At 55.2% G+C, this 26583-nt stretch overlaps 2 protein-coding genes across 10 annotated transcripts; both read left to right on the top strand.

Moving 5' to 3' along the window:
• LIN7B (lin-7 homolog B, crumbs cell polarity complex component) lies at window positions 1–3643 on the top strand. Of its 2 annotated transcripts, none has more exons than XM_036274488.1 (6): window positions 1–75; window positions 454–572; window positions 827–898; window positions 1894–2103; window positions 3028–3191; window positions 3535–3643. In XM_036274488.1, the coding sequence occupies exons 1-6, from the start codon at window positions 39–41 to the stop codon at window positions 3554–3556; spliced, it is 624 nt and encodes a 207-aa protein (XP_036130381.1). In that variant the 5' UTR covers window positions 1–38; the 3' UTR covers window positions 3557–3643. The 2 variants fall into 2 exon arrangements, with proteins under 2 accessions (XP_036130381.1, XP_036130382.1); XM_036274489.1 differs by having other exon boundaries at window positions 14–75; window positions 1894–2091; window positions 3535–3638.
• A 1160-nt stretch (window positions 3644–4803) lies between these two features.
• PPFIA3 (PTPRF interacting protein alpha 3) lies at window positions 4804–26548 on the top strand. Of its 8 annotated transcripts, XM_036274938.1 has the most exons (30): window positions 4804–4850; window positions 8904–9158; window positions 9410–9511; window positions 9848–10012; window positions 10375–10449; window positions 10894–10968; window positions 11560–11781; window positions 12733–12879; window positions 12974–13108; window positions 13512–13595; window positions 13748–13879; window positions 14298–14360; window positions 14480–14559; window positions 15396–15540; window positions 16108–16295; window positions 17324–17546; window positions 18179–18342; window positions 18460–18587; window positions 19280–19373; window positions 19560–19641; window positions 20346–20546; window positions 22299–22361; window positions 22524–22550; window positions 23545–23720; window positions 24135–24232; window positions 24453–24628; window positions 24716–24784; window positions 25007–25178; window positions 25614–25685; window positions 25771–26548. In XM_036274938.1, the coding sequence occupies exons 2-29, from the start codon at window positions 8919–8921 to the stop codon at window positions 25670–25672; spliced, it is 3585 nt and encodes a 1194-aa protein (XP_036130831.1). In that variant the 5' UTR covers window positions 4804–4850; window positions 8904–8918; the 3' UTR covers window positions 25673–25685; window positions 25771–26548. The 8 variants fall into 8 exon arrangements, 4 of the variants coding, with proteins under 4 accessions (XP_036130831.1, XP_036130832.1, XP_036130830.1 ...); XR_004961131.1 differs by having other exon boundaries at window positions 25007–25685; window positions 25771–26543; XM_036274939.1 differs by lacking the exon at window positions 22524–22550.
• Window positions 26549–26583: the final 35 nt, after the last annotated feature.

Below are 26583 nucleotides of genomic sequence, written 5' to 3'. Positions count from 1 at the left end.
GACCGGGCAGGAGGGCGGCTTGTAGCGGCAGCTCCGACATGGCTGCGCTGGTGGAGCCGCTGGGGCTGGAGCGGGGTAAGCACACCAGGGGGCCCTGCCCACCAGGCCGCGGCTGGCATCCGACCCCCGACCCCGCCCCTCCCGGGGTTGGACCCGGAGGGGGTGGGCGGGGCGGGGCGTTGTGAGTCTGGAGGTTGGTGGATGTGGGAGGGTCCGTGGGCGAGCGGGCTGGGAAGGGGCGCCTGCGGTACACCCCTGTCTGGGGGTGCATGGGAACCCCGGGGCCGCAGGGTGCCCTTGCCACCTGCGACTCTGCGGGTGCCCGACCGGGACTAGGCTGTCCTTCCCGGGTCGGTCTGCGCTGGCCCTTACGCGGTCTGTGGCCACATCTCCCGGTGCTTCTCTGCGTCTTGGTGTCTCTGACCGTGTCTCGCGCCCGCCCCCGCCCCGCAGACGTGTCCCGGGCCGTGGAGCTCCTCGAGCGGCTCCAGCGCAGCGGGGAGCTGCCCCCGCAGAAGCTGCAGGCCCTCCAGCGCGTCCTGCAGAGCCGGTTCTGCTCTGCCATTCGGGAGGTGAGTGCTGCGCGTCTGGGCACGAGTCGGGGCCGCCGTCCTCTTCCTGGTCGCCCCAAGGCCGGGGACTACGCCTCCCAGCAGTGCCCGGGGCGGTGCGCCTTGGGGTGCCCGTGCGTCAGCTCCGGGATTCTATGGGAATTGTAGTTTTCCTCCCGCCCCGGGTTCCTTGGGTGGGCGAGTCTGCAGGCCTGGACTCATTGTGTTGAGGGAGGAGGAGCTGGCGGACCCTGATGCTGCTGGGTCCTCACCAGGTGTACGAGCAGCTGTATGACACGCTGGACATCACTGGCAGCGCTGAGATCCGGGCCCATGCCACAGCCAAGGTAGGCACCCCACCCCGTCCCTCATGGCATCCACAGAACTTCCTGATGTTAGTCATTCCTTCATGATTTTTCCTTTATGGAGGTTCCTCCTTCATGATTTTTGCCAAATCTCTATATCACCCTTACTATTACTTATTTATAATTTATTTTAAGTAATCTCTTATTTTTAACTTAAATGTCATATAAAGAAAGACATCTTGCCCTGGCCGGTTTGGCTCAGTGGTTAGAGCGTCGGCTTGCGGTCCGGAGAGACCCGGGTTCGGTTCCCGCTAAGGGCACGTACCTCGGTTGCAGTTTGTCCCCGGCACTGGCTGGGTCGTGCGGTGGCAGCCACTCGATGTGTCCCCTTTCACATCGATGTTTCTCTCTCTCTCTCTCCCTCCCTCCCACTCTATCTGAACAAAATATCAAAAAATGTCCTCGGGTGAGGATAAAAAAAAAAAAGAAGACATCTTTAGGATCTACAAATTGAAACTAGTGCCGCATGCCTGACTAGAAGATAACCTTAAACACCTGTACAGTGGAAAGATGAAATATCAGTAAACAATGAAATCTGACTAAACTATAGTTAGACGCTATTTGTTGCTGCTTCCTGAAGACTCTCTGCTTCTTCCAGGTCTTGTTTTTCTCTGTTAAAAAGTGAGATTGGTGAGCCCTGGCCGGTTTGGCCCAGCGGTTGGAGCATTGGCCTGCGGACCAGAGAGTCCCACGTTTGGTTCCCGCTAGGGGCATGTACCACAAACAAACAAACAAACAAACAAAGTGAGATTGGCGAGTGTTGAGTATTCAAGATACATTCACACCAAATGGAGACTTTCTCTTTGACATGTCTGAACTATCCAAAGTGAACCAAAAGGGACATGCAGTCATTATGGAGCAATCTTCTTTTGAACTGTAGCAAGCACCTTGTGCTCCGGAAAAGCTGTCTGTCCTCAATAGCTCTCCCTGGCCCACCACGGAGGGTCCCTCACCTCCCTATACTTTCTCTTTCCCAGGCCACAGTTGCTGCCTTCACTGCCAGTGAGGGCCACGCACATCCCAGGGTAGTGGAGCTGCCCAAGACAGACGAGGGCCTGGGCTTCAACATCATGGGGGGCAAGGAGCAGAACTCGCCCATTTACATTTCCCGTGTCATTCCTGGAGGTGTGGCTGACCGCCATGGAGGCCTCAAGCGTGGGGACCAGCTGCTGTCGGTGAATGGTGTGGTGAGTGGGAGGCTGAGGTAGGGCTGGGGTCATAGTCTGTCCTTCTCTTTAAAAAAAAAATTTTTTTTTTCCCTGTATTGATTTTTAGAGAGAGGAAGGGAGAGGGAGAGATAGAAACATTGATGAGAGAGAACATCAATCAGCCACCTCCAGCATGCTCCCCATTGGGGATTTGGCCCGCAACCTGGGCATGTGCCCTGACTGGGAATCGAACTGGTGACCTCTTGGAAAATGGATCTATGCTCAACCCCTGAGCCACACTGGCCGGGTGTCTGTCCTTGTTTTTGACATTTATTCAACACACACTGACTGAGCACTGCCTCTATATCCAGCCATGTGCTGGGCACTGCTGTAGAGCCTGAGAAAAGATGGCCTCAGCTCTTACCTTCAAGTACTCCCTCTCTGATGTCAGGCCTGAGTGCCAGCCTAAGAAGCTGGGGAGCCATGGGAAGGCTATGAGTAGGGGAGGGATAGGATCAACTTGGAGGCATAGAAAGACCCCTTTGGGATGCTGTGGGGGATGGACTGAGGCCAAAAGGCCAGGAAAAAGACTAGAGTGAGAGTCCACTGTGGACAGGACGAGGCCTGAGCTGGTGCCAGGGTGGTAGGGACAAAGCAGAGGGAGCCAGGGCAGGAGGGATGGGGCTGGGAATTAGCTGACTCTGGAGAAGGAGGGGGAAGGACGGTTCTGAAGGTCTGGCTCAGTGACTGAGGTCATCTGGGCCTTGTCCCTGATAGGGGGAACCTGGAAAACTGGGGGGGAGGACACTGAGCCAAGAGTTAGTGACTCTCCCATGAGGACGTGAGGCTTTGGTACCTCAGGTAGCAGGTCACTATCAGTTGGCCCTGTTTCCAGGGTGGGGACTGGGTGAGGCGAAGGGGGTGGGTTGGCTCAGGCCCAGCTATCTGTGCACTTTTCTGCAGAGCGTTGAGGGTGAGCAGCATGAGAAGGCCGTGGAGCTGCTGAAGGCAGCCCAGGGCTCAGTGAAGCTGGTGGTGCGTTACACACCTCGTGTGCTGGAGGAGATGGAGGCCCGCTTTGAGAAGATGCGCTCTGCCCGCAGGCGCCAGCAGCACCAGAGCTACTCGTGAGCCCCTTGCCACCATTCCCCTGGGGCCTCCACTCTCTCCCTGATCGCTAGACCCCCAAACCAGGCCAGTGGGCCCTGGAACTGTGATTGCCATCCCCAGCCATGGCTCCTCTCCTGGTATGCTGACCCTGACCCAGACTCTCACCCCAATCCATCCTGCCTAAAACCCTGGGGGACTCAGCTGACTCCCATTCCAAGATCTGGAACCAACTCTCCCTGGAATTCCTTGACCCACTTCCCTGAGCCCTGGCTCTGGAACCCCAGCCCTGGCTCTTCTTACCCATCCCTCCCCAGGTCCCTTACCCTGAGCCCGGCTCCCTTCTCTTCACCCTCCTTGCAGGTCCTTGGAGTCCCGAGGCTGAAATCACAGATCTGGACCCTCCTGCTACCCCCCTCCCTGTACAGTATTTATTGTCCCCGGCTCCTTATTTAAAGATCTTTGACCCTCATTGAGAGTCTGTGTGTTTTTATCCTGCATCTGGGGTTAGAGGGTCTTGAGATGTGGGGGAGGGAGAGAAACTGAGGTTGAGACCAGGCCCCAAAGAAGCCCTTTTCAGAGTCTGAGCAGAGGTGCAGAATGTCCCCCAGGTCTGAAGTAGAAGCCGGACAGCTTCCTAGAGGCAAGTCCGAGGGCAGAGGCTGGGACCCAGTCTGGGTCTGGGTGCGAGCTCGGACCTGCAGACAAAGCCCCCCACCCCTACGAGAGTCTGAGGATGGGGGCCAAACCCTCCTGAGCCGGTCAGACCCCGAGTTCTGAAAAGCTGTGGGAGCCAGTGGGTGTCCTCTGTGTGGGCGGGGCGGAGCGAACCATTAACCTCGTCCGCCAGGGGAGCCCTGCGTGGGAGGCAGGGGTCGGGGTGCCGCGTGCAGTTCCCAGGCGGGCGCAGAGCGTGCAGAATAAGGTATACTGGCCGACCCGGCCTTCACCCCGTCTTCCAAACCAAGTGCGTCTCCGTGAGTCGCCCCCACCTTAAAATACAATCAGTACCCCCACCTCGCCGGTGCCTCGCCAGGGCCGGCGCGCGCCACCGCCGGGATCCGGGGTCGCGACTCGCGTTCCACGTTGCGCGCCACTCGCTCCAGGTGACATCATCTCCCTGCCGGGCTCCGCCTCCCGCCCCAGCTGCCTCTCGCCGCATGCCTATTGGCTGAGAGGTCTTGAGCCCCGCCTCCCGCACTCCGCCCGCGCGACCCCTCCCAGTCCGTGCGGAGGAGGGGTTTAGCCTCCGGCCGGCGCCGACACTGCTTCCCATTGGCCACTCGTAGCCGTCTGTCAGTCTCCTGTTAAAGGGGCCACGACCGCCTGGGAGCTGTTGGGGGGAGGGAGGAGGAAATTTTTTTGGGGGGAAGGTGGGATTTTGGGGGCGCTGGTGGGCACCCCTGGATCTAGCAGCTGAGGCCTCGCGTGGGGAGCCTGAACGGTGACAGGGTTAGGGGGCTATTTTGGGGGGTAGAGGGCTGTAAGACTGTGAGAGGGAGTGGGGTCCCCAGCGCCCAAGCCGGAGCAAGAGACGCGGAGCCCGCGCGAGCGGCGGAGACAGGGCTCCAGAGCTACAGATCCGGGCCCCGGCCGCCGCCAGGGGCCCCGCCCGGCCCCCCCACCCCACCCCACGTCCCTCCAGCAGCCCAGCTCCGCCCGCAGCCGCCGCGGACCAGGTAGGTAAGAGCCCGGCCCGGCCTGCCAGGCAGCGCCCACCCCGGGGACCCCTCGCCGAGCTTCCTCCGCCTCTCCGTGATCCTGGATTCTCTTCTCCATCCCCGAGGACCCCAGAGCCCAGATTTCACAACCCAACCCCAGAGAGTCAGGCGTGCCCCTCCCGACTCTCAGAGTCCCCAACCGAACCCTAGAATCCCAGGCGTACTGCCGCCTTGCGCCTCCTCCAGGGCCCAGGAGCCTGGATTTCAGTTCAACCCTGGGAACCCCTCTGGATCTAGATCCTCCTCCTCGGCCCAGTCCCAGGAGCTCCAGACATCCGCCGCGGCTGTGTCACACTCCCCCAGTGAGGGCCGCCCGTCCCCCGTCGCGTCCGCATAGTCCCCCATTCGCGTACCCCGTCTGCCCATCTCCAGCTCTCCGGTTTGGGCAGCGGCCGCGTCCCTCAGTCCAGGCCGGCTCGGCGGCTGCCCTGGACTCAGGCCCGCTCTGGAGCTGTCCATGGTCAGCGCACTCAGCAGCCTCGCCTCCCCCACCTCCTGCTGCCGCCGCCAGAGAGGGGGCGCCGACGGCGCGGGGATCCCCCCGCCGCGCCTTTGACCCGGGGATACCCGGGCCCTCCCTGACCTGGACGCCCGAGCCTCAGGGTTCCGCTGGCCAGGCTTTCAGCCCCGTCCTCAGCACCCCACGTTTCCAGGACCCCAGGACCTTTCTCAGGAGTCAGGGCTTCTGAATGTGTCTGCCCCGTCCACCTTAGGGACCTTGGCACCCAGGGGTCCAGGTTCCTAGCCTTTGCTCCCTTTAGACACAGTTCAACAGCTCCTGTGCTCCTCAGGCACATATACCCAGTTTCCTAGTACCCCAGCATCTGCCCCCTTAGGGATTCAGGAACCATGACTCTCTCCCTTTCAGGGACTCATAATGCAATTGTGAATGCAATTCTTTGGCGTCTGTGCGCCCCCGGAGACCTAGATGCCTTGTCCCCAGCCCTGCATCTCCTCAGGGACCCAGGCACTCAGATCCTAGCTTCTGCACTGGCCACCAGCCTATACTGAGGCTGTTTGCTCCAGCCCTCCCTCCCAAACCCCTGCCCTTTACCACCAAAAGGATTCAGGAGTCCAGGCCCCCAGCTCTACCCTCCTTTATAGCTTCTCATTTCTTACTCTTAGGGATTCAGGTCCCACGGCCTCGTGATCTCCCTATCAACTTGTCATCTCCCAGTGGTCCTGACAAACTCCTGCCTCATCCCCATTTCATCTCAGCTGCTGGGCTCCCTGAGATTCTATTCTCTCCCCTGAGACCAAGCTTCTTGAGATATTTCCAGCACCCCATTGCCTTCTTAGGTTCATATCGTGATGTCCCATCCTCTGACTACACTTTCAGGCTGTGAGCCAAACATGCATGCATTCCTCCAAATGTGTTCTGTGACCTAGGCTCATTAGATAATCTAGAACCTATTTACTGTCTTCCACATTTCTGGTTAAACACTGCCCTTGCAATGCTCCACATTCTGGATTCCTTCTAGATACCAGAACACTCCCAGTCAACATCTCTGTTCCATCTTCACCCAAGGCATGTTCTAAGTTCTAGGCTAGATGCTAAATTTTAGCCATGTCTTTTCCCCAGATTAATACAAATATCTAGATTATCGCCTCAAGCCAATTTCTGATCCTACCATCTCCTCAGACATGTTCCAAATATTTAGAAATCAGTCCTTGCTTATTCTCTGCTAAAATTTCATTTTAGGTGTGTTCTAGGTTCCGGCCGCATCCTTGGCATTGTTCTGCTTTTCATTCTCTTCCCAGGGGCATTCTAAGTTCTAGAATGTGTGTCTTCCAATTATGTGCTCTAGTCTATCTCTGAATTGTGCCATCAATTCTAAAATGGTTCCATTCAGTTCTACAGTCTTAAAGCTAGAGGATTCCCACTGAAGTGTTCTACCTTACATCTTCTTTCCTTGGGTTCTACGCTTATCCATTCCCATCTTCTCTGTCCACCTTTTCCTTAGTGTGATGTTAGTTTATAACCGTCTCTTGGTGGATTGTGGGCTTCCTCCTTTCTCTGCCACTTCACATTCTAATCATGCTCTAGGCTCTCCCCTCTTCTGGAGCCTTCAGCCTAAAAATGTCCTCATTTCCAAAACACCCTATCTTGCCTTTGCCAGCTTTTACTTGCAGGCCTTCTGCAAGTAAATTCTCAATTCCCAGCATGCATCCTTCTACATCTTCCCCCAGGCACGACTAAGTTCCAGGCAAACACCTTGCTACTTTCTAGGTTTTTCTTCACCTCCAGGGCATCTTCTGAATTCTAGAGCATATCTTTTTTATTCTGAGTTCTAGCATTATCTAGACACATGATAAAACCAAGATTGTAACCCTTGTTATACCCTGTGTTATACCCTCATCCCTGGTAGGTTTTGAGTTCTAGATTATGTCTCCTGACTAGGTTTGTTGTGCATTGCATTTGGTATATTCTTAGATATCATTCTGAGGTCACCCAGTTGCTCTTTAAGTTATTGATTGCTCTTGGCTGGTTCAAAGTTCCAGACCAGGCCTCTAGAATATGCTTCACATGCAGCTCTTACCGAACTCACATTGTAAATGTGGAAGCATTTGTCCTTTTTGCACTCTGTACCGTGTCTACATGCCAATGGCTTTCTAGATTTTTGCCCAGCCTTGCTGTGTTTTGTTTCCTTCTCAGTGAATTTGAAGTTCTGGAACAGCTTCCCTAAAGCATCTTGTGTTACATCTCCTGAGTAGGTTCTGGGTTTTAGATACCACACTGGTTTTGGGTCCAAGGCTGGCCTTCCCCCCTATAAACATATTCCTTAATGTAGCCTCTGAGTGCTGGGATTCAGGTGTCTAGATTCTCAGATGCACCTGTTCAAAAGCCCAAGGGATCCAGCTGCCCCCCCCCCCCAGGTCCCACGGCTCTCAGTTTCCTCCTCTCCTCACAGGAGTCCAGGCTCCAGTCCCAGGCTTTGGACACAGTCCGAAAATTGGGTGGGGCTGGGAATTATCTACTCTCAGACCGGTTATGCCACTGCCGGAAGGGAGAGAAGGAAAGGGGGGGATGGAATGAAAGCCCCTCCTGCTTTCTGCTGGGCCAGCTGGACCTGTCTGACCTGATGTGTTCGAGGGAGTGGCTCAGGAGAACTCGATTCATCTCCACCCACAGCTTGTGCACCTGAACTCTTGGGTCCTGGGGCCTGGACTGTTTGGTTCTGAAGGAGGAGGAGTCTGAAGGCTGGGCTTTCTGAGTTTAAGGTTGGAGGTTTAAAGCCCAGATTCATGTCCCAGGGGATGAGGGGGTGTTGTGTCCGACTCAGGAAGGAGGGAGCTGGAGGCCCAGACTCCTGAGTCTTGAGGAAAGAAATCCAGGACCTAGACTCTTGTGATCTGAGGAAGGAGGGAGCTGGATCTTGGGACACATGGGTTATGGGATATGATTAGCCTACCCCAACTTCCTCCATGACTCCCCTCACCCCACCCCACCAAGTGGAGTGGGTCTTTAGATTCTTCTGGAGTTGAGGTCCATATGCGAAATTGAAGAAGGGGGGGAGTTGAACTGGATAGTAGCTAACCATGTCCCAGTGACCTAATTCTGTGACCCCTAGTCTTGTGTCTTCCTGAAGTCATGCTTCTCAGCTGGGGCTGTTTTCTCACTGATGGAGTGGGTAGAGGGGGAGTCTTAGCAGGGCCAGAAGAAGTAGAGACTGATTTTTCCACATTCAGTCAGGCAGTGCCTGGGTCATCCAGCTTCAGTTTCGTGGACGAGGCTGAGCCTAGATTTGCTGCCATTGCCTGATGGAGTCTGACCTCGGTTTTCCCGAATGCTCTCACCCAGGTAGCGAGTATTGGTTTCCTGAGAGCAGTGGGTTTCAGTTTAGCCTATGCCATGACCAGCAGGAACAGACCTCAGTTTCTTCTGTGCAATGCCTGGGTGGCTCTGCCTCAGCTTCCTCTATGTAGTATCAGGGTGGCCATGTCTCCGTTTCTCTGCCTGTGCCTTGACGAGGCCGGTCTCTGTTCCCTTCCCCTTCCCTGCACCTGCAGGCCAGCACCGCCGCCATGATGTGCGAGGTGATGCCCACCATCAGCGAGGATGGCCGGCGGGGCTCGGCGCTGGGCCCGGACGAAGCGGGCGGCGAGCTGGAGCGCCTCATGGTCACGATGCTCACGGAGCGCGAGCGCCTGCTGGAGACGTTGCGCGAGGCGCAGGACGGACTGGCTACGGCGCAGCTGCGGCTGCGCGAGCTGGGACACGAGAAGGATTCGCTGCAGCGACAGCTCAGCATCGCGCTGCCCCAGGTCTGGGCGGGGCCAGGGCGGGGCCTCGAACAGTGGAGGCGTGGAGAGGGCGGTCCGGAGGGGGCGGGACTTGGCGCTTGGAAGGGAGGAGTCAGGGGGCTGGCTTCACCGGCGATGGGTGTGACCAGAGCCGTCCGTGGGGGCGGAGCTTAGCGGGGAGGGCGGGGCCTTCCAACTCTCAGTCCTGTTCCATGAGGGAGATGGGGAAAGGATTGGTCGAATTTGTCCCGATCTTTCCCATATCTGGACAGGAGTTTGCAGCTCTGACGAAGGAGCTGAACTTATGTCGGGAGCAGCTGCTGGAACGGGAGGAAGAGATCGCAGAGCTGAAGGCGGAGCGGAACAACACGCGGGTGAGGGGTGTTCGGGGCGGAGCCTAAGTGGTGTGGGCGGGGCCTCGCGGAGTTGCTGCCTGACCCATCTTTTTTCCCCACCTCACCTCCCTGTCTTCTTCCTGCTCCCACTTCTTGGCTGGTGACACTCCTCTATCTTCATAACGGTCTCTATTCCTGATCCTCTCCGTCCTTGACCCCGCCCCTACCTCGGATATCCCTCCCTCTTTTCCTGATCTGTCATGTTCCTTACCAATTTGCTTGGCGCCACCTCTTTTTCCATGTGTCTGAACCACATTTCCCCTCTACCCTGCCTCTCTTCCCTTGTCTCTTTGGCCCGGTGCCTTATCCCCGCAGCTTCTACTGGAACATCTGGAGTGCCTGGTGTCCAGGCACGAGAGGTCACTGCGCATGACGGTGGTGAAGCGCCAGGCCCAGTCCCCGGGCGGGGTCTCTTCCGAGGTGGAGGTGCTCAAGGCTCTAAAATCCCTCTTCGAGCACCACAAGGCCCTGGATGAGAAGGTATGAGAAAGAAAAATCCTGGGTGTGGAAGGGAAATCTGGAGGTGGTTGAGGCTGTCCTGAATTAGAGAAATTCTGGCTGTGATTGGTTGGGGATGTCCTAAGTGGGAAAAAAAGAAGTTGACTCTGATTGACTGGCCATGCACATTGAGACCTGACCGGTTGATACTGGAAAAATGAACTAGGACGAGGCTACCAGTGGCTGGGGTTGCTTTGGTAGTGGATTGAGGCTGCACATCCATTATAGATAGAGGGATTCTAACGTTGCCCTATCAGGCCTGTTCCAGGGCTGTTCTGCATCATGGACAACTGTCCTAGATTGGATCTGATCTCCATCTCGCTCTTGTCCTGCCCCATCCCCAGGTCCGGGAGCGGCTGCGGATGGCGCTGGAGCGGGTGGCTGTGCTAGAGGAGGAGCTGGAGATGAGCAACCAGGAGGTGGGACCAAGAAGGGGAGGGTGCTATTAAGGAGCTCCCAATGGGGTGGGGCTGATTCTGGGTTCGGAGTCTGTTGGGGGCAGGACTAGAGCAGGGGACCAATGGGGTGGGACTATGGAGAGAACCAGTGGGGTTCCTAAGGGCTGCGAGGAGAACTGCCTAGTGAAAGTGAGACTAAGGTGAGAACTAGGGGCTGGAGCTAGCAGGAAGAACGCACTCCCACACTCCGGAGGAATGTTTGGATGGGAAAAGTCAGAGCTAAAGAGGACAAGAGTAAGACTGGACTCCCTCCCTATGAGCAGCTAAGGAGAGATATAACCAGAGCACAGGGTCTAAGAGTAGCCCAGCAGGACCAGAGGCACCTATGACCTCTCCTTAGAGGGCTGGTGCCAGTGGGAAAGGGCTAATTTTTCTTTTGCCCTGATTTCCCTTTCAAATTCCCAGACTCTGAACCTCCGAGAACAGCTGTCTAGGCGCCGGTCAGGCCTGGAGGAGCCCGGCAAGGATGGGGATGGGCAGGTAAGAGGTGGAAGTCCTTTGTTCCCCTTGCTCTTCACTGGTCCTCATCCCTATGACCTCCGCTCTGTCCTCTGACTTTGTGATGGTCCTTTTAATGTTTGATATGATTCTCACTGACCCTGGGACATCTGAAGTCCTAAGACCTGATCCAGGTCACATAGCTAAGTACCCTGACCTCCATGATCCGATCCTTACTGATCTTTGATTCACTCACCCCACCCCCATCCCCATCAACTTTCTCCTTGCATTCTCTTATTTTTTATTTTTAAAATCCTCACCCGAGGGCATTTTTCCATCTACCTTCAGATAGACTGGGGGGGGGGGGGTGGAGAAAGAGAGAGAGAGAGAGAAACATTGATATGAGAGAGACACATCGATTGGCTGCCTCCCACATGACCCCTACCAAGGCCAGGGACCGAACCGCAACTGAGGCAGTGCCCCTGACCAGAATGAGCCTGCGACCCTTTGGTCCATGGGCGGACACTCCAACAGCTTAGCCAAACCAGCCAGGGCTCCTTGCATTCTCTTTCTATCTCTGTTTCCCACTCCGGGTTCTGTACCTTCCTTCCTTCCCCACTGTCCCCACTCCAGACCCTTACCAATGGCCTTGGTCCTGGCGGGGATTCCAACCGGCGCACAGCTGAGCTGGAGGAGGCCCTGGAGCGGCAGCGAGCTGAGGTGTGCCAGCTGCGGGAGCGCCTGGCGGTGTTGTGCCGCCAGATGAGCCAGCTGGAGGAGGAGCTGGGCACCGCCCACCGCGAGCTGGGTAAGGCCGAGGAAGCTAACGCCAAGCTCCAGCGCGACCTCAAGGAGGTGAGGCCGGAGCCCCTGGTGGGTTGCCCTCTGTCCCTCCCCTCTCCCTAGCCCTCTTCATCTCCCCTTGCCCAAAGTCACAGAGATCATGAATGGTGGAACCTGAATTCAGTTCACAAACTGTGTAGATTCTCTTCCTCTCTAAGCCTCAGTTTCCTCACCTGTAAAATGGGACTAATAACTTTGTCAGAGGTTTGGCCTGTGACATATACACAGTAGGCTCTCAGTAACTGGTCATAGTTATGTTATCACTTGGACACTTTCTTGTGCCTCTAAATTGAATTCTTTTGTCTACATTTTACCCCATCCTGGCTTAGACCCCTTGATCCTAACTCCCAGGCCCCAGGGTCTGCTGGGAAGTGTAGGCATGGATTCTTGAAGGCTCTGGGTCCTGTTGGGAAATGTGATCTACTACCACAAGGGTCCCACACAGAAGTCTGTCTCCCATTAGACCCTGGAACACCTTTTCTGGGGTTCTGAGCCTGTGCTGCCCTGGGGGACCTTGGGAGATGTTGCCTCCCAGATGGAAGGGATGTTTGCTTCCAGGGAAACCCTAGGGCACTTGCTCTGTGATTCTAAGCTGGGCTGTGCTAGAGTTGCTAAAACATCTAAGTCCTGGATTTTTGAGGCAAGTGGTCCAAGAAGAGTGGAGGAGACTTCCCATCCCCTGAGCATTAGGTCCATCTATATGGGGAGGATCTAAGCCAGTGCTGCCCTAGAATCTCAGGGAAAGTGTGGCACCACCATTTTAACTCTCCAGTGGCAGAGGACCTAACATTAGTTATTCCTGAAAGCTCTTGGCAGGTTTGGTTCCACCATTCTGACGCCCGGATGTCAGGGGACTTCATTTTCCAGGATACCTTGAGGTGCCTGATTTGGGGTTCTAAGCCTAGGCTACCCCCAGGGCCTTTTGGGAGCTGTAGTCCACGCGGCCCTTTGCCACCTCTGCAGGCTTTGGCGCAGCGGGAGGATATGGAGGAGCGGATCACGACGCTGGAGAAGCGCTACCTGAGTGCCCAGCGCGAGGCCACGTCTCTGCACGACGCCAACGATAAGCTGGAGAACGAGTTGGCCAGCAAAGAGTCGCTGTACCGGCAGGTGGGGGCGCGGCCGGGGAGGGGGTATGGGGACACGGTCGTGGCCTGCGTGACCTAGCTCCTCCCCTCCTCCCCGTCTCTGTGCTACCCCCTAGAGCGAAGAGAAGAGCCGCCAGCTGGCCGAGTGGCTGGACGACGCCAAGCAGAAGCTGCAGCAGACGCTGCAGAAGGCAGAGACCTTGCCCGAGATAGAGGCGCAGCTGGCCCAGCGCGTGGCCGCGCTCAATAAAGTGAGGGGAGGCCTGGGACCCGGCCTTGAGTCTCTGGGGGAGGAGGCGGGGCCTGGAGTCTGGAGGGTAGGAGACCTGCAGCCAGGATTCTGGGTGGAAAAGTGGGGCCTGGCATCTAGGGGAGGGTTGAGACTGGGAATGCAGGCACGAGGTGGAGGTTTGGGGGGGGCGGTTCTCTAGTTTGGACTGAAAGGACGGGGGGGCTGGAACATGAACCGAGGAAGGAACGGGGCCTGTAGACCTGGGGCAGGGCCTGAATCACTGGCGCAGGGTCTGGAGTCCTGCGAGGGCGGAGCCTGGAGCTCTGGGGGCCAGACCTGGCGCCCGTCTTGGAGAAGGCGGGACTGGAGCCTGGCTGTGTCCTAGTGGGGCAAAGTCAGATGACATGGGTTCCATCCCCTAGGCTGAGGAACGTCATGGGAACTTTGAGGAGAGGCTTCGGCAGCTGGAAGCCCAGTTGGAGGAGAAGAACCAAGAACTGCAGCGGGTGAGTGAATGGACAAATGCAGTGAAGGCGGGGCTTTGAGGCTGGGGGAGGAGCCTAGATGAGAGGGTGGGCTAGGGGCGAGAGCTTAGAGCACGGGCTGCGCTCTGGACCAGGTGGGCTTGAGCACCCCATGCCCCCTCTCCTTTGGGCAGGCCCGGCAGCGGGAGAAGATGAATGACGACCACAATAAGCGGCTGTCTGAAACAGTAGACAAACTGCTGAGCGAGTCCAATGAACGGTTGCAGCTTCACCTCAAGGAGCGGATGGGGGCACTGGAGGAAAAGGTGCACCCCAAGCCGGCACTCCCATAATCCTGCATCCTGGACCACCTCTTGCCCAAATTCCTGGGCCCCAGATCTTTCAGATCTGTTATTTGAGATCCCCCTAAACCTGGGCATCCTGAATCTGACAGACCTCTTTCACCTAAACACCCCAGGAGCTGAATTCTGGGGCACCTATAATCTGAGTTCTTGGCTCTTCCCCAAGCTTCTTATCCTATGGGGCCTCAAACTGAATCCTCTGATTTCACGTGATGTGGAATTCTGGGGCTCTCTGGGGCTCCCAGGGACTCCCCTACCCCACGGCATTCTTGGACCCACAACCCCCATGCGCTCCAGCTCACCTCATTCCCCCTGGCTCCTCTCAGGCCCCAGAGTGTGTCCCTTTCAGGCTCCTCACTCACTGCACCCCTGTCCCCCACAGAACTCACTGAGTGAGGAGATTGCCAACATGAAGAAGCTTCAGGATGAACTGCTGCTCAACAAAGTAGGGAGGGGCCTGGGGGGCGGGGGGTACCAGGGCAAAATTGCTGGGGTTGGAACCAGCTAGGAGGGACCTTTTTTGGGGCACATTCTGACTTGATACCTCTAATCCCCTCCCCATAGGAGCAGCTCTTGGCAGAGATGGAGCGAATGCAGATGGAGATTGACCAGCTACGGGGGAGGCCACCATCCTCCTACTCCAGGTGACAGTAGCCCTCCGGCCTCACCTCTACTCAATGACCCCGTTGGCCAAGCTCATCCTTTCTGATCCCCAGGTCTTACACACACCCACGGCCTGTCTTCCTGAGACTTCCACTGATCTCTCTTATTTTTGACCCCTGACTTCATGACCACTGATCCCAGATCCTTTTTCCTGACTGCTGACTTTATTTATTTATTTTTTTTGTTATCCTCACCCGAGGATATTTTTCCACTTTTTGTACAGATAGAGTGGGAGGGAGAGAGAGGAAGGGAGAGAGAGAGAGAAACATCGACGTGAAGGGACACATCGAGTGGCTGCCACCCGCACGACCAACCTGGGCCGGGGACAAACTGCAACCGAAGTACGTGCCCTTAGCGGGAACCGAACCCGGGTCTCTCCGGACCGCAGGCCGACGCTCTAACCGCTGAGCCAAACTGGCCAGGGCCTGACTGCTGACTTTAGATCCCTCTTTTACTCCCTTGACCCTGGGCCCTTCCCCATGATCCCTTATGTCAGTTTCCCTTTTTTGGCCTCTTTGTCTATGACTGTCTTCTTCTTTTTAAAATATGTTAATGTGTTTTATTTAATTTTTAGAGAGAGAAGAAGGGGATATATATATTATATATATATGGATATATATTATATATATATTGATATATATTATGAGAGAAACACTGATCGGCTGCCTCCTGCATGCCCCTGACTGAGGATCAAGGCCAAAACCCTGACATGTGCCCCTATCAGGAATCCAACTGGCGACTTCTTGGTGCATGGGATGACACTCAACCAACTGAGCCACACCGGCCAGGGCTCTGACTGTCTTCTCCATGCCCACAGGTCTCTCCCTGGTAGTGCCCTGGAGCTCCGTTATTCCCAGGCACCTACATTACCTTCCGGCACCCACCTGGACCCTTATGGGGCTGGCAGTGGCCGAGTAGGCAAGAGGAACCGCTGGTCAGGGGTCAAGGATGAGGCCTCCAAGGTCAGCAGCCACTTCTGGGGACTGCACTGAGCAGGGCTTGGGAGAGCAGTGGTGGAACATGGATTCTGTCGCATGGGGATCTGGAGGAGGGCTGGGTGAGAAGCAGGGTCTCCGGGACCCATGCTATCTTCTCTCCTTTTCCCATAACTCCATAATCCCCACTTGCTTGGATGTCTCTTCATGGAAATTCTGCTGGCTGGTAAGAACCTTAGAGGGATGTTGGGGTGGGGAGAGGAATGGGGCCTGGGGGCTGATGGGTAGGCTGTGGAATCTTAGAATGGGTGGGGTTAAGAGAAGGAAGTAGTGGGCTGGGTCAAAGGAAACAGGGAAATCAGGGCAGGGGGTGGAATCATCAGGAGGGTGGGGTGGTCAAGAAAAGAGACCTAGCAAGAGACAGAACTGGGCTGGAAAAAAATCTAGGAGCTGGATCACACGGTCAGGGCAGTCAGTGTCAGAGGCAGTGGGCCGGGTCACGAGGGCGGGCAAGGTCAGGAGAGTTGAAGGACAACACAGGGCCAACCTTGGCCCCTGACCACCTGGGGTCCCTCTGTCTCCACACAGACACAGGAGTGGGAGCGATCTGCCCCTGCAGGGTCCATGCCACCCCCGTTCCCTGGGGAACTGGATGGCTCAGACGAGGAGGAGGCAGAGGGGATGTTTGGGGCTGAGCTGCTGTCCCCCAGTGGGCAGGCCGATGTGCAGACACTGGCCATCATGCTCCAGGAGCAGCTGGAAGCCATCAACAAGGAGATCAAGTGAGCACTGCCCGGTCCTGCTGCAATTCTCTGCTGAGCGGGCCCTGCAACCCCTCTGGCTGTGGAGTCTGATGTGAAGGCCAGAGCCCACCTCCTTTTCCACCACCCTCAAGGAACTGCCCAGCCCAACACTCCCTCCAATATTCAGAATCCCCCAGGATATACCCAGAAGTCTTCTATATGATATAAATATATCCCTCAGTCAGTACTCACAATTTCCCAATACAACAAAGACCACAGCTCCAAATACCAAAATTCTCAGTCCAGGACATCAGCAATCCTCCAGTACACCATGGATTTCATGGCTTCACAAAACTAGTACCCAGAGACTCCTGGTACCCCAAGATTCTCCACTCAACATGAGCACCCCATCCCCAAACACCAAGAACCTCACTCTAACACACCAAGAACCACAATTCTCCATACCAAGAACGTCTACCTAATATAACAAGAATCCTGAATTTATTAAGAATTACCCATCGTACAAAGAACACCAATTCCCCAGCAACTGCCTTAACATTCTCTAATAACACACCTACCCTGGGCCCCAGTAAATATACCAAATTATCACCACCTTCCATTCAAACTTGTTCTGACTTGAGTCATCGACTCTCACATACAAAATGACTCTAAGACCTTCTCAGATCTTAGGTAGAACTCAGAATCCTAGATCTCATCTTGAACTTATGATGACTTTCCTCTTGACATCCTCCTAGGAACTTGACCTCTCGCCCATAAAATCCTGATATGATTTTTCAGAATCACTTGGTTATCATCAGGGTCATCCTGGTTCAGACCCTGATCATCATCCCAACCTTCTTCCATGACCTACTGAGCCTATCATGACCCCTTATATCCTCCTTGAACCTGTGAGGCCATCATGAATCCACCAAGACGCTCTAACCTCATTATGCCTTCTTCAGAATTCTTTTTGCTTCCCCAAGCTTTCTGGCCTGTTGGGATCCCCAGACTCCCTCTCCTGTTGTCTGCCTCGGTCCTCTCACCAGTCTCCGCCTTTCCCTCCTCAGGCTAATCCAAGAGGAGAAGGAGACAACAGAACAAAGGGCAGAAGAGCTGGAGAGCCGGGTATCTGGTTCTGGCCTGGACTCACTAGGCCGCTACCGCAGTAGCTGCTCCTTGCCCCCCTCTCTCACCACCTCTACCCTTGCCAGCCCTTCCCCTCCCAGCTCCGGTCACTCAACACCCCGTCTGGCACCCCCTAGTCCTGCTCGTGAGGGCACCGACAAAGCTGTAAGTCTTCTGAAGTCCCCTTAGCTTGGTGGGGTGGGTAGGAGGTCAGAAACAGGACTCCCCAACAGACAGCAACAATAATTCCTCACACCAGTGGTTTTCAAGAGCAACCTTAGCTTGCCTTAAAAGTTCCGATTCAAAGGGCAAAGGGAAGTCTGAGTCCCTGAGTTCCTGAACCCTCACTTGTACTTTAGTTAGATCTGGTCTACCTTCACCAGTTTTCTGCATTAAGTTTCTGCAAAGGGTTTTAAAAAATGTTTCTGTGACTAACCATACATTTGAGAACTACCATTATACCCTCAGAATTGACCTTTAAGGGGTGCATAAGAGATATTCATCTTATTTTATTGCCTTAAACCCAAGCTCTCAGAACCTGTAACCTGGTAGCTTTCCTCGAGGCCATACCGATCCCACTTCTGACACCACAAGCTATGAAACTATAAATAGGGGCTTGTCAAACTCCAGTGGGTCTGCAATCATTGGCCTTATGCTTCTACAATGTACCCCACTTAATCTAGGCTACCCCAAACCAGGGGCATCTCAGACACCCCCTAGGAGACATCCCAACTAATGAGGAGCCCCCGACATGATTCCTCCAACTTAATCCAGTCTCTCTACCTCTCTGTCTCCAGAATCATGTCCCCAAGGAGGAAGCTGGGGCTCCACGAGGGGAGGGGCCAGCCATCCCAGGAGACACCCCACCCCCCACTCCCCGCTCTGCCCGCCTTGAGAGAATGACCCAAGCCTTGGCACTGCAGGCAGGATCCCTGGAAGATGGGGGGCCCTCACGGGGAAGGTCAGTAGGGACAAGAGATGGGACAGGGATGGGAGCATAAATGGAAGTGGACAATGACTGGGGATAAAAGGAGGCATCCTAGATGGGGTCTGCTCTCACTCTGTCTTGCCCATCCAGTGAGGGCACCCCAGATTCCCTGCACAAAGCCCCCAAGAAGAAGAGCATCAAGTCATCCATAGGCCGTCTCTTTGGCAAGAAGGAGAAGGGGCGAATGGGACCACCAGGACGAGACAGCTCTTCTCTGGGTGAGTACCCCGATTCCACTTCTCCCTCCCTCCATTCTTCCCTCCCTTCTTCCCTTCTTCTTTATAGATTCACTTGACATTTACTCATGTCCTTATTGATTTGGTAATTCACTTACAATGTGGAAGGACAGGAGTTGGCAGAGGAAGAGGGGAGGAGGAGGGACTAGGAAAGAGTCCTCTGTGGCCTGCCTGGGTGAGTGGAGGGCTGAGTCAATTTGTTATTTCATTTACCATGTAAGGAGAAGCATCCGACAGGCAGAGCACCTGGTGAGCCGGAGCCTGCTTGTACTGGCTTCTGAGAGCCAACAGTTACATTTTCAGTGATTTTGTGAATTGCTTGACATCACATTGGTAGCTTGAAATTGGCATAGTGGGATTATTTACACCATGGAAATTGGCAAGTGCTACAAATCAAGGGATATCTCCTTCCTCCTCAGGGAGCCAGTTAAACATTTACCAACACACTCCTGCTATTTTGACAAGGCAATGAATCCCCTATTTTTTGGGATGTCTCCAATTTATTGCCTGGCAGGTGACATTGGTTCCTGTCTGGCTTTATCACTCCCTCTCTGTGGCCTCATTTACTATTCCCTTGGGCCTTCTGCTTTCCTGGCTTCCTTCTCACCACCCCCAGCATGAAAGATTCTGCTTCCCTCCTGAGACTCCAAATTTTGGCCCTTCCCTGCCTCCAGCTGGAACACCCTCAGATGAGATGTTGGCCACTGACCCTCTGGGGCTAGCCAAGCTGACAGGCCCAGGAGACAAGGACCGAAGGAACAAGAGGAAGTGAGTGTGGGAGTGGGGAGAGGGGGGAGGGCTTACAAAGATTCACACGCGTTTGATTTTAACGTTCTGCCATGTTTTCTACATTCATTAGAAGTGTTTTGAGAGGGGGTTGTGGTGAAGGGGGCCATCCAGTAGGGCTGGGTGTCTGTACCCCTGAGAGCTCCTGTCCTGGCCTCCTCCTCCCAGGCATGAACTTCTGGAAGAGGCCTGCCGCCAGGGCCTGCCCTTCGCCGCCTGGGATGGCCCCACCGTGGTCTCCTGGCTGGAGGTACTGGGGCCCAGAAATGCCCTGATTCTTGATCTTCAACCCCTGTGACAGCCTCACCATTAGGGCTGGCTGGGTCGACTGAGCACTATCCTCTGAGCCCAGATGTGGGGGTGGGGTAGGGGTGGAGGTGGGACCCTGGGAGGGTCAGGCTTCCTATTGATCTCCTTGTTATTCTTTCTTTCGCCTTCTTCCCCCAACCCCCGCCCCTCTGGCCATGCCCGTCTTGGTCCTGGTCTCCTGTTGCTTCTCTATGTCTTCCCCTATGTCTTGCTTTCTTTCTGGGATCCTTTGTCTATTTTTCTGTCTCTCACTTCATCTGTTTGTGTTTTTTTTTTTGTCATTGCCTATATTTCTTCCCATGTCTGTCTCCCAATGACTTTGCTCCTTTCTCTCCCCAACTCTGTATGTCTCTCCTGATCTCTCTCTCTCTCCATTCCCTTCTTTCCCTTTTGACTCTGGCATTATCTTTCTCTGATTCTCCTCCTTTGTCCCCCTGTGTCTCTTCTGACTCTCATGTCCCTTTGATTTGCTCTGTTTCTTCCCACTGCAAACTTCTGTGTCTTATTGTTCTTCTCCCATGTCTCTGTCTCCTTCTCTCCCTTTCTTTCTGTCTCTCCCCCATCTCGCCCGTTTCTCCTCTTATACTTTTCTGTCTCCCCTCTGCCTCTGTCTCTCTCTTTCTTCCCCTCCCTTCACTGGTCCAGCTGTGGGTAGGCATGCCTGCGTGGTATGTGGCCGCCTGCCGGGCCAATGTCAAGAGTGGTGCCATCATGGCCAACTTGTCAGACACGGAGATTCAGCGCGAGATCGGCATCAGCAACCCGCTGCACCGGCTCAAGCTGCGCCTCGCCATCCAGGAGATGGTCTCACTCACCTCACCCTCTGCCCCCGCCTCCTCCCGCACGGTAAGTGTCCAGTGGCCAATCCCAGCCCTTGCCGCCTCAAGGCCCCGCCTCTTGTCCGCAGACTAGCCAATCCGCCGGCCTGCTTACTCCAGCTCCTTCCCATAGACCTACTCCCCATATGCCTTCTGGATTATCTCTGGGGAGGAGTCTTCCCTCAAGTCTCCCTGTCCCCCCTGCACCCCTAACCCTCAGTCTGTCTTAAACCATCCTGGAGAAAAATCCAAATTCATATGGTTCCCCTGTAAGGCCCTTGATGAGGGGCCCCTGCCCCCCCTTCCTTGACTCCGCCCCTTGGCACTAACTGCTCCTTTTACTTGGAGCGCCCTTCCGCGTTTTCTCAAGGCTGGCTCCTTGTCATCCTTGAGGTCTCAGCTCCAGAGTCACCACCTCCAAGAGGCCTCCCTAACTCAACAGCTAAACTAGTCACCTGCCCATCAGCCCAGGACATTAATACCTAATTTTTCTCCATAGCATTTACTACCTTCTAATACTTTATCCTTTCATTCCATACAGAAAATTATATGTACCATGCCCAATTCAGCAGTTGTTAACCCCTTGCCACACTTGCTCTTTACACGTGGTGCATGTGTGTAACTGAAGTACTTGAATATAGTTTGTGGACATCATAACAAGTTAACCTGAAAAATTACTTCAGTGGGAATCTTCTAAAAATAAGAACTTTTCCCTACATAGTCACTATGCCCTTATCATACCTAAGAACATTAACGTTATTGTTAATTTCATCTACTATTCAGTCTATACTCAAATTTCCCCTTGCATATCCCAGACTCTACAGCTGTGTCTGGCACTCAGGAGGCACCATATAAATGTTTTTAATTTTTTTTTCTTTATTGATTTTAGAGAGAGAAGAAGGGAGAGGGAGCGAGAGAGATAGAAACATCAATGAGAGAGAACATCGATTGGCTGCCTCCTGCATGCCCCCCACTGGGGATTGAGCTCACAACCTGGGCATGTGCCCTGACTGGGAATCAAACTGGTGACCTCTTGGTGCATGGGTGGATGCTCAACCACTGAGCCACACCGGCCGGGCACATTGCTCTATTTTTAAAAAATATATATTAAAAATTGATTTTTAGAGAGGGAGAGAGAGAGAGAGAGAGAGAGAGAGAGAGAGAGAGAGAGATATTGATTCGAGATCCAGGCATGATCAGCGGACTCCTACACGCCTCCTACCGGGTATGGAGCTTCCGAAACCCGGACATATGCTCTGACTGAGAATCAAACCGGCAAACTTCTGGTGCGTGGGATGACATCCAACCAACTGAACCAGACCGGCCAGGGCATAAATGTTTGAATCCATGTATGAATCCCTAATTCCTGGGGTTGTTGGGAGCAGGTTCTCAATAAATGTGAATACACGTCCTCCTTCCCCAAACATTTGTCCCATTGCTGTACCTGCCACCTCAGTCTGAATCCTTTCTCTACATTTGTGTGAAGTAAGAGAGGTGATGTCATTGGCACAGGGCCACACGGCAAAATGCTCAGCAGGCCCCCAATTGAAACCTGAATTTGTGCAACCCCAAAGCCCAAGTTCTGGTACACAGCAGGTGCTCAATAAACGATCATTTATTTTCTCTGTCATTCTCTTGCTCAAGCAGTGACTGGTCTTTCTGGGCCAGAAAGTAGATTGTGTAAAAATGTACTTGATCTGAGCCTCCAGGGGCACGATCCCCTCCCTTCCCCTATCTGGAAGCCCTCTCTCACCCTCCATGACACCCTCTGGCTTCTCAGTCCACAGGAAATGTGTGGATGACACACGAGGAGATGGAGTCCCTTACGGCCACGACAAAGCCTGTGAGTGCCCCCTGCCGGTGGCCTTGGGGGTGGCATTAACTCTCTTTGAGGAGGGGCGGGGCAGGGGCGAGTCCGTGGCTGTCTGTCAGTCTGTTCCTCCCGCCCTCCTTCGCCTGCCCCTTAACCCACTCCTTCTCTCCCCTCTTCCCACTAACGGGTCAGGAGACCAAGGAGATCAGCTGGGAGCAGGTAGGGGGGGCGGGGCGGGACGTGGGCGCATGAACAGGCTGTGCACGCTGCATGGAAACCCCTTCTTCTCTGAGCCCCTACCCTTGCTGGAACAGTCCATCATCATCATGGGGGCGGGGCGCTGTGCGGAGCTCAGCTCTGGACTGTGTCACTGTGGCTTGATGTGGGTCTGTGAAGAAGCCCGGTGGTTCCATTGTTAGCTGTTAGGGTGGTGCACGGGCCATTCCATTAGGGTGGGTTGCGGGGGCCTGCAGGGGTTGTGAGGGGAAAGCATTTGGGGAGGGGGTAGCACATCAGGTTGAGAAGCTGAGGAGGAGGAGCTCTACTTTGTTCTCAAGAAGAGGGAGGCATGAACTCACCTGAGGTGGAAGAACTGTGTTGGCCTGGGTTCTGTTTCCGGTCCAGGGAGATATGGATTATTTCCTTACGTTAAAGTCAGTGAGGGACTTTGGGCTGATCAGAATATTGTCCTGGGCCAGGTACACCATTAAACCAGTGTTTTCCAGACAGTGTGCAAGGGTGATGGATGGATCCATTACTCTGTTGTGGGGAGAGCTATGTTGGATGAATCCATTGTCTTGACTTGGGGGAGTAGTGATGTTGGGCTGATCTGCTGTTCTGAGTTGGGACAATGCTAGACAGTGCTTCTCAAACTTGAATGTACAGTTCATGTCACTTGAGGATTTTGTGAGAATGCAGATTCTGATTCACTAGCTTGGGGTCTGTGATTCTGCAATTCCATCAAATTCACAGGTGATAGTGATACTGTGGGTCCAAGGATCACACTTTGAGTAGACAAGGATCTGTTCCGTCATTATGAAGGAGCAGGAGACAACTTTGGATTGGTCCCTTGTCCTGAACAGAGATTGGCCATTGTCCTGCCATGGGGTGGGAACAGAACAACCTTGGGTTGGGGGTTAGACTGTACTCTTTCATACATACATGGGAAGAGGTCAGAGGGCCTGACCCTTCCCCCACCTGCCCATGGCCCCAGATCCTGGCATATGGCGACATGAACCACGAGTGGGTGGGGAACGACTGGCTGCCCAGCCTGGGGCTGCCCCAATACCGCAGCTACTTCATGGAATCGCTGGTGGATGCCCGCATGTTAGATCATCTTAACAAGAAGGAGCTCCGGGGCCAACTCAAGATGGTGGACAGCTTCCACAGGTGGGGGCTGCCTGGCGAATGGGGACAGTCCAAGGGGAAGCCACACCCTTACACAGTCTTTGGCCAATGGGGCTGGTGATGGGAAATTCTTTGGATTATCTTTGGCCCTGTAGCCTGGATTCTCAGGAGATCGACTCTTGTGCCCCTTACATCAATAGGATGGTCCACTAGGAAAAGTCCAAATCCTGAGACAGGTTGGCTAGTTGACTCCACACCCCTTCCAGGTTTGCCAGTAGGAACTGCCTGTTGAAAATACCCCAACTTTGAGAAGGTCAGCAATCACTAGAACTGACCCAATGGAACAACTCTCTGACCTCTCCCAGAAGACCACAGTCAATGGGGAGGGCCAGATTGGAGCAGCAGTCACTGGGGTTGTGAAGGCTCCTCTGTGACTCCACTTCCCCTGCTGCTCAGGGTGAGTCTGCATTATGGGATCATGTGCCTGAAACGGCTCAACTATGACCGGAAAGACTTGGAGCGGAGGCGGGAAGAAAGTCAGACCCAGATCCGAGGTGAGTAGAAGAGTGTGAGTCCCTCTGGGGGCCAGATGGAGAGGTTTGGGGCTGGGCTGGAGAAAGGGTGATTAGAAGAGGGGAGGCCAAGGAAGAAGAGCACTACCATAAACCATGGGGTGGAGCCAGTATAAGGGGCGCGGCCAGGAAAGAGGAAATGGGAGTGAAGGTATGGGCTGAATTGAACGGTCCTGCAACTGAAGGTCCCTTTGGTCCCTAGATGTGATGGTGTGGTCCAATGAGCGGGTCATGGGTTGGGTGTCCGGACTGGGACTGAAGGAATTTGCCACTAACCTCACGGAGAGCGGGGTGCACGGGGCACTACTGGCCCTCGACGAGACCTTTGACTACTCCGACCTGGCCTTGCTCCTGCAGATCCCCACGCAGAATGCACAGGTAAGCTGCCGCTTGGCCCGGATCGTACTGGGTATCCCCACCTCGCAGTCTGCAAGCTACAACTCCTCTCCCACCTCCCTTCCCCAGGCTCGGCAGCTCCTGGAAAAGGAATTCAGTAACCTCATCTCCTTGGGCACAGACAGGCGGCTGGACGAGGTGGGCGCAGCAGCAGCTCAGGAGGCTCGGCTCCTCAGCACCTTCAGAGTCCAAACTGAAGGGGTCGGCCTTGACTTGGCCAAGAGTCGTGGTTGGAGGCGGGGCCAGGATAGGGGAGAGTTTGAAGAAGCTTTGCCATACGGAGAGGGGTGGAGTCAAAGGAAGGGGCGGAGTCCAAACCAGACCCTGGGCCCACACTGGATGCTCGGCCCTTGTACGTAGGACAGCGCCAAGTCCTTCAGCCGCTCTCCTTCCTGGAGGAAGATGTTTCGAGAGAAGGACCTCCGAGGTGTAACCCCCGACTCAGCTGAGATGTTGCCCCCCAACTTTCGCTCGGCCGCAGCAGGGGCTCTGGGCTCGCCGGGGCTCCCTCTTCGCAAGCTGCAATCGGAAGGTGGGCGGCTCCACAAAGCGGCAATCCTTCCTCCCTTCTTCTTCGGGGTGGGAAAAGGACCAGTTCAACCTTCCAGAAGCCTCCCCCTCCAGGTTCTGAAATGGCCTAGCCTATTCTCCCCCACTCTTGGCAAATGGGCCGCTCCAGTATGCCAACTCTGTCCTCCGGGTGTGAAATGGATTAATCTTGCACCTCCTTTCCTGGGCGGGAAATGAGCTCGCTTAGAGTCACCTGGGGCACCTTGGGTGAATCCAGTGCTGCGGGGAAAGGGAAGGAAACCGGCGAAGATTAGGCGGTCGTTGTCATTTCGGAAGGAGAATTCCGAGGAAGGAAGCTTGGGGTTGAGGCTAGGAGAAGCCCCAGGGAGGACTGGGCGTGTGTGCGCGCTGAGCCGCTGCTTGCTCCAGGCTGAACCGCTGCTCGCTTTCCCTCCAGGCCAGACTTCGGGGAATTCCCGGGCAGACGGCGTTTCGGTCCGGACCTATTCCTGCTAGTGCAGGCCTCCAGGTGAGGATTGTACTGGGCGATCTTGGGGGTTTGGGGCGGCACAATGGATCTTCACTGCTCCACGTACTGCCCGGCGTCAATGTAGGTGACCTCACTCGGATGGAAGAATCTTCCAGAGGCTGGGCTGTTTCCCTTCCAGCCCAGAGTGTGGTCCGGCCCGGGAGCGCGGCCCCGGAGCTCGTCCCGCGGACTGGACCATCTGCACAGACTAGAGGGGAGCGCGCGTCCCCGCCTCACAAATGGACTGGGCCTGGACCAAACCACATGAACTGGACCGAGAGGGGGAAAGAAGAGGGCAGGAAGAAATCCCGCCCCAAACTTCCACCTCCCTTTTCTCTACTTTGTAATTTATTGTTCAGTTTCCGGTGGGAGACGAGTGCCCATTCCCCGCGGGCAGGAGGCGGGGTTTCCCTCCCGGGCCGCATGCGAGGAGAGGCTGCCCCCTCCCCTTTCTCCCCCGTCGCGGGGCCCAAGTCTTCCTTCTTCGTCCGAAAGGAGGGGAGGGGGGACTCGCTGCTACAAGCCTCGCCCCTGTGCCACTCAGCCCCGCCCCGCCCTCTAGTCGCCCACGGGGGTCAGCTGTGGGCGGGGTCCCTCTCCCCAGTGTCTCGTGTCCCCGGGGCCCCTCCGCCCCCCGTGCTGTGGCCGTGTCCGTGCCCCAGGGGTAGGGGGCGCATAACTGCGCTCCCCGTTCCCCTCTGGCTCCGGGGTTTGCATGGGAGAATCCTCTTTCCACGATGCCACTGGGCGATGTGGCGTGGGGGAGGGAGGACGGTGGGGGAGCCCTCGCCCCAAACTCTTGGTCGGCCTCCCTGCCTCAGGCGTCACTCAGTGATCACGGGTAAAGAGAACTGTTTCAAAAAGCTCCCGTGTTGACTGATTTATTTATCAGGACCGT

This window comes from Molossus molossus, unplaced genomic scaffold, assembly GCF_014108415.1.
Source record: "Molossus molossus isolate mMolMol1 unplaced genomic scaffold, mMolMol1.p scaffold_m16_p_21, whole genome shotgun sequence".
Lineage (NCBI taxonomy): Eukaryota > Metazoa > Chordata > Mammalia > Chiroptera > Molossidae > Molossus > Molossus molossus.
Note: the sequence above shows the minus strand (reverse complement) of the source record. Positions and strands in the feature narration are given on the sequence as shown.

Coding starts and splice junctions, on each gene's coding strand:
- PPFIA3 (XM_036274937.1), top strand. CDS start 8,919: ATGATGTGCGAGGTGATGCCCACCATCAGCGAGGATGGCCGGCGGGGC. Junction 9,512..9,847: donor CGGAGCGGAACAACACGCGG/GTGAGGGGTGTT, acceptor TTATCCCCGCAG/CTTCTACTGGAACATCTGGA. Junction 13,880..14,297: donor TGGGGGCACTGGAGGAAAAG/GTGCACCCCAAG, acceptor TGTCCCCCACAG/AACTCACTGAGTGAGGAGAT.
- LIN7B (XM_036274488.1), top strand. CDS start 39: ATGGCTGCGCTGGTGGAGCCGCTGGGGCTGGAGCGGG. Junction 899..1,893: donor GGGCCCATGCCACAGCCAAG/GTAGGCACCCCA, acceptor TCTCTTTCCCAG/GCCACAGTTGCTGCCTTCAC. Junction 2,104..3,027: donor TGCTGTCGGTGAATGGTGTG/GTGAGTGGGAGG, acceptor ACTTTTCTGCAG/AGCGTTGAGGGTGAGCAGCA.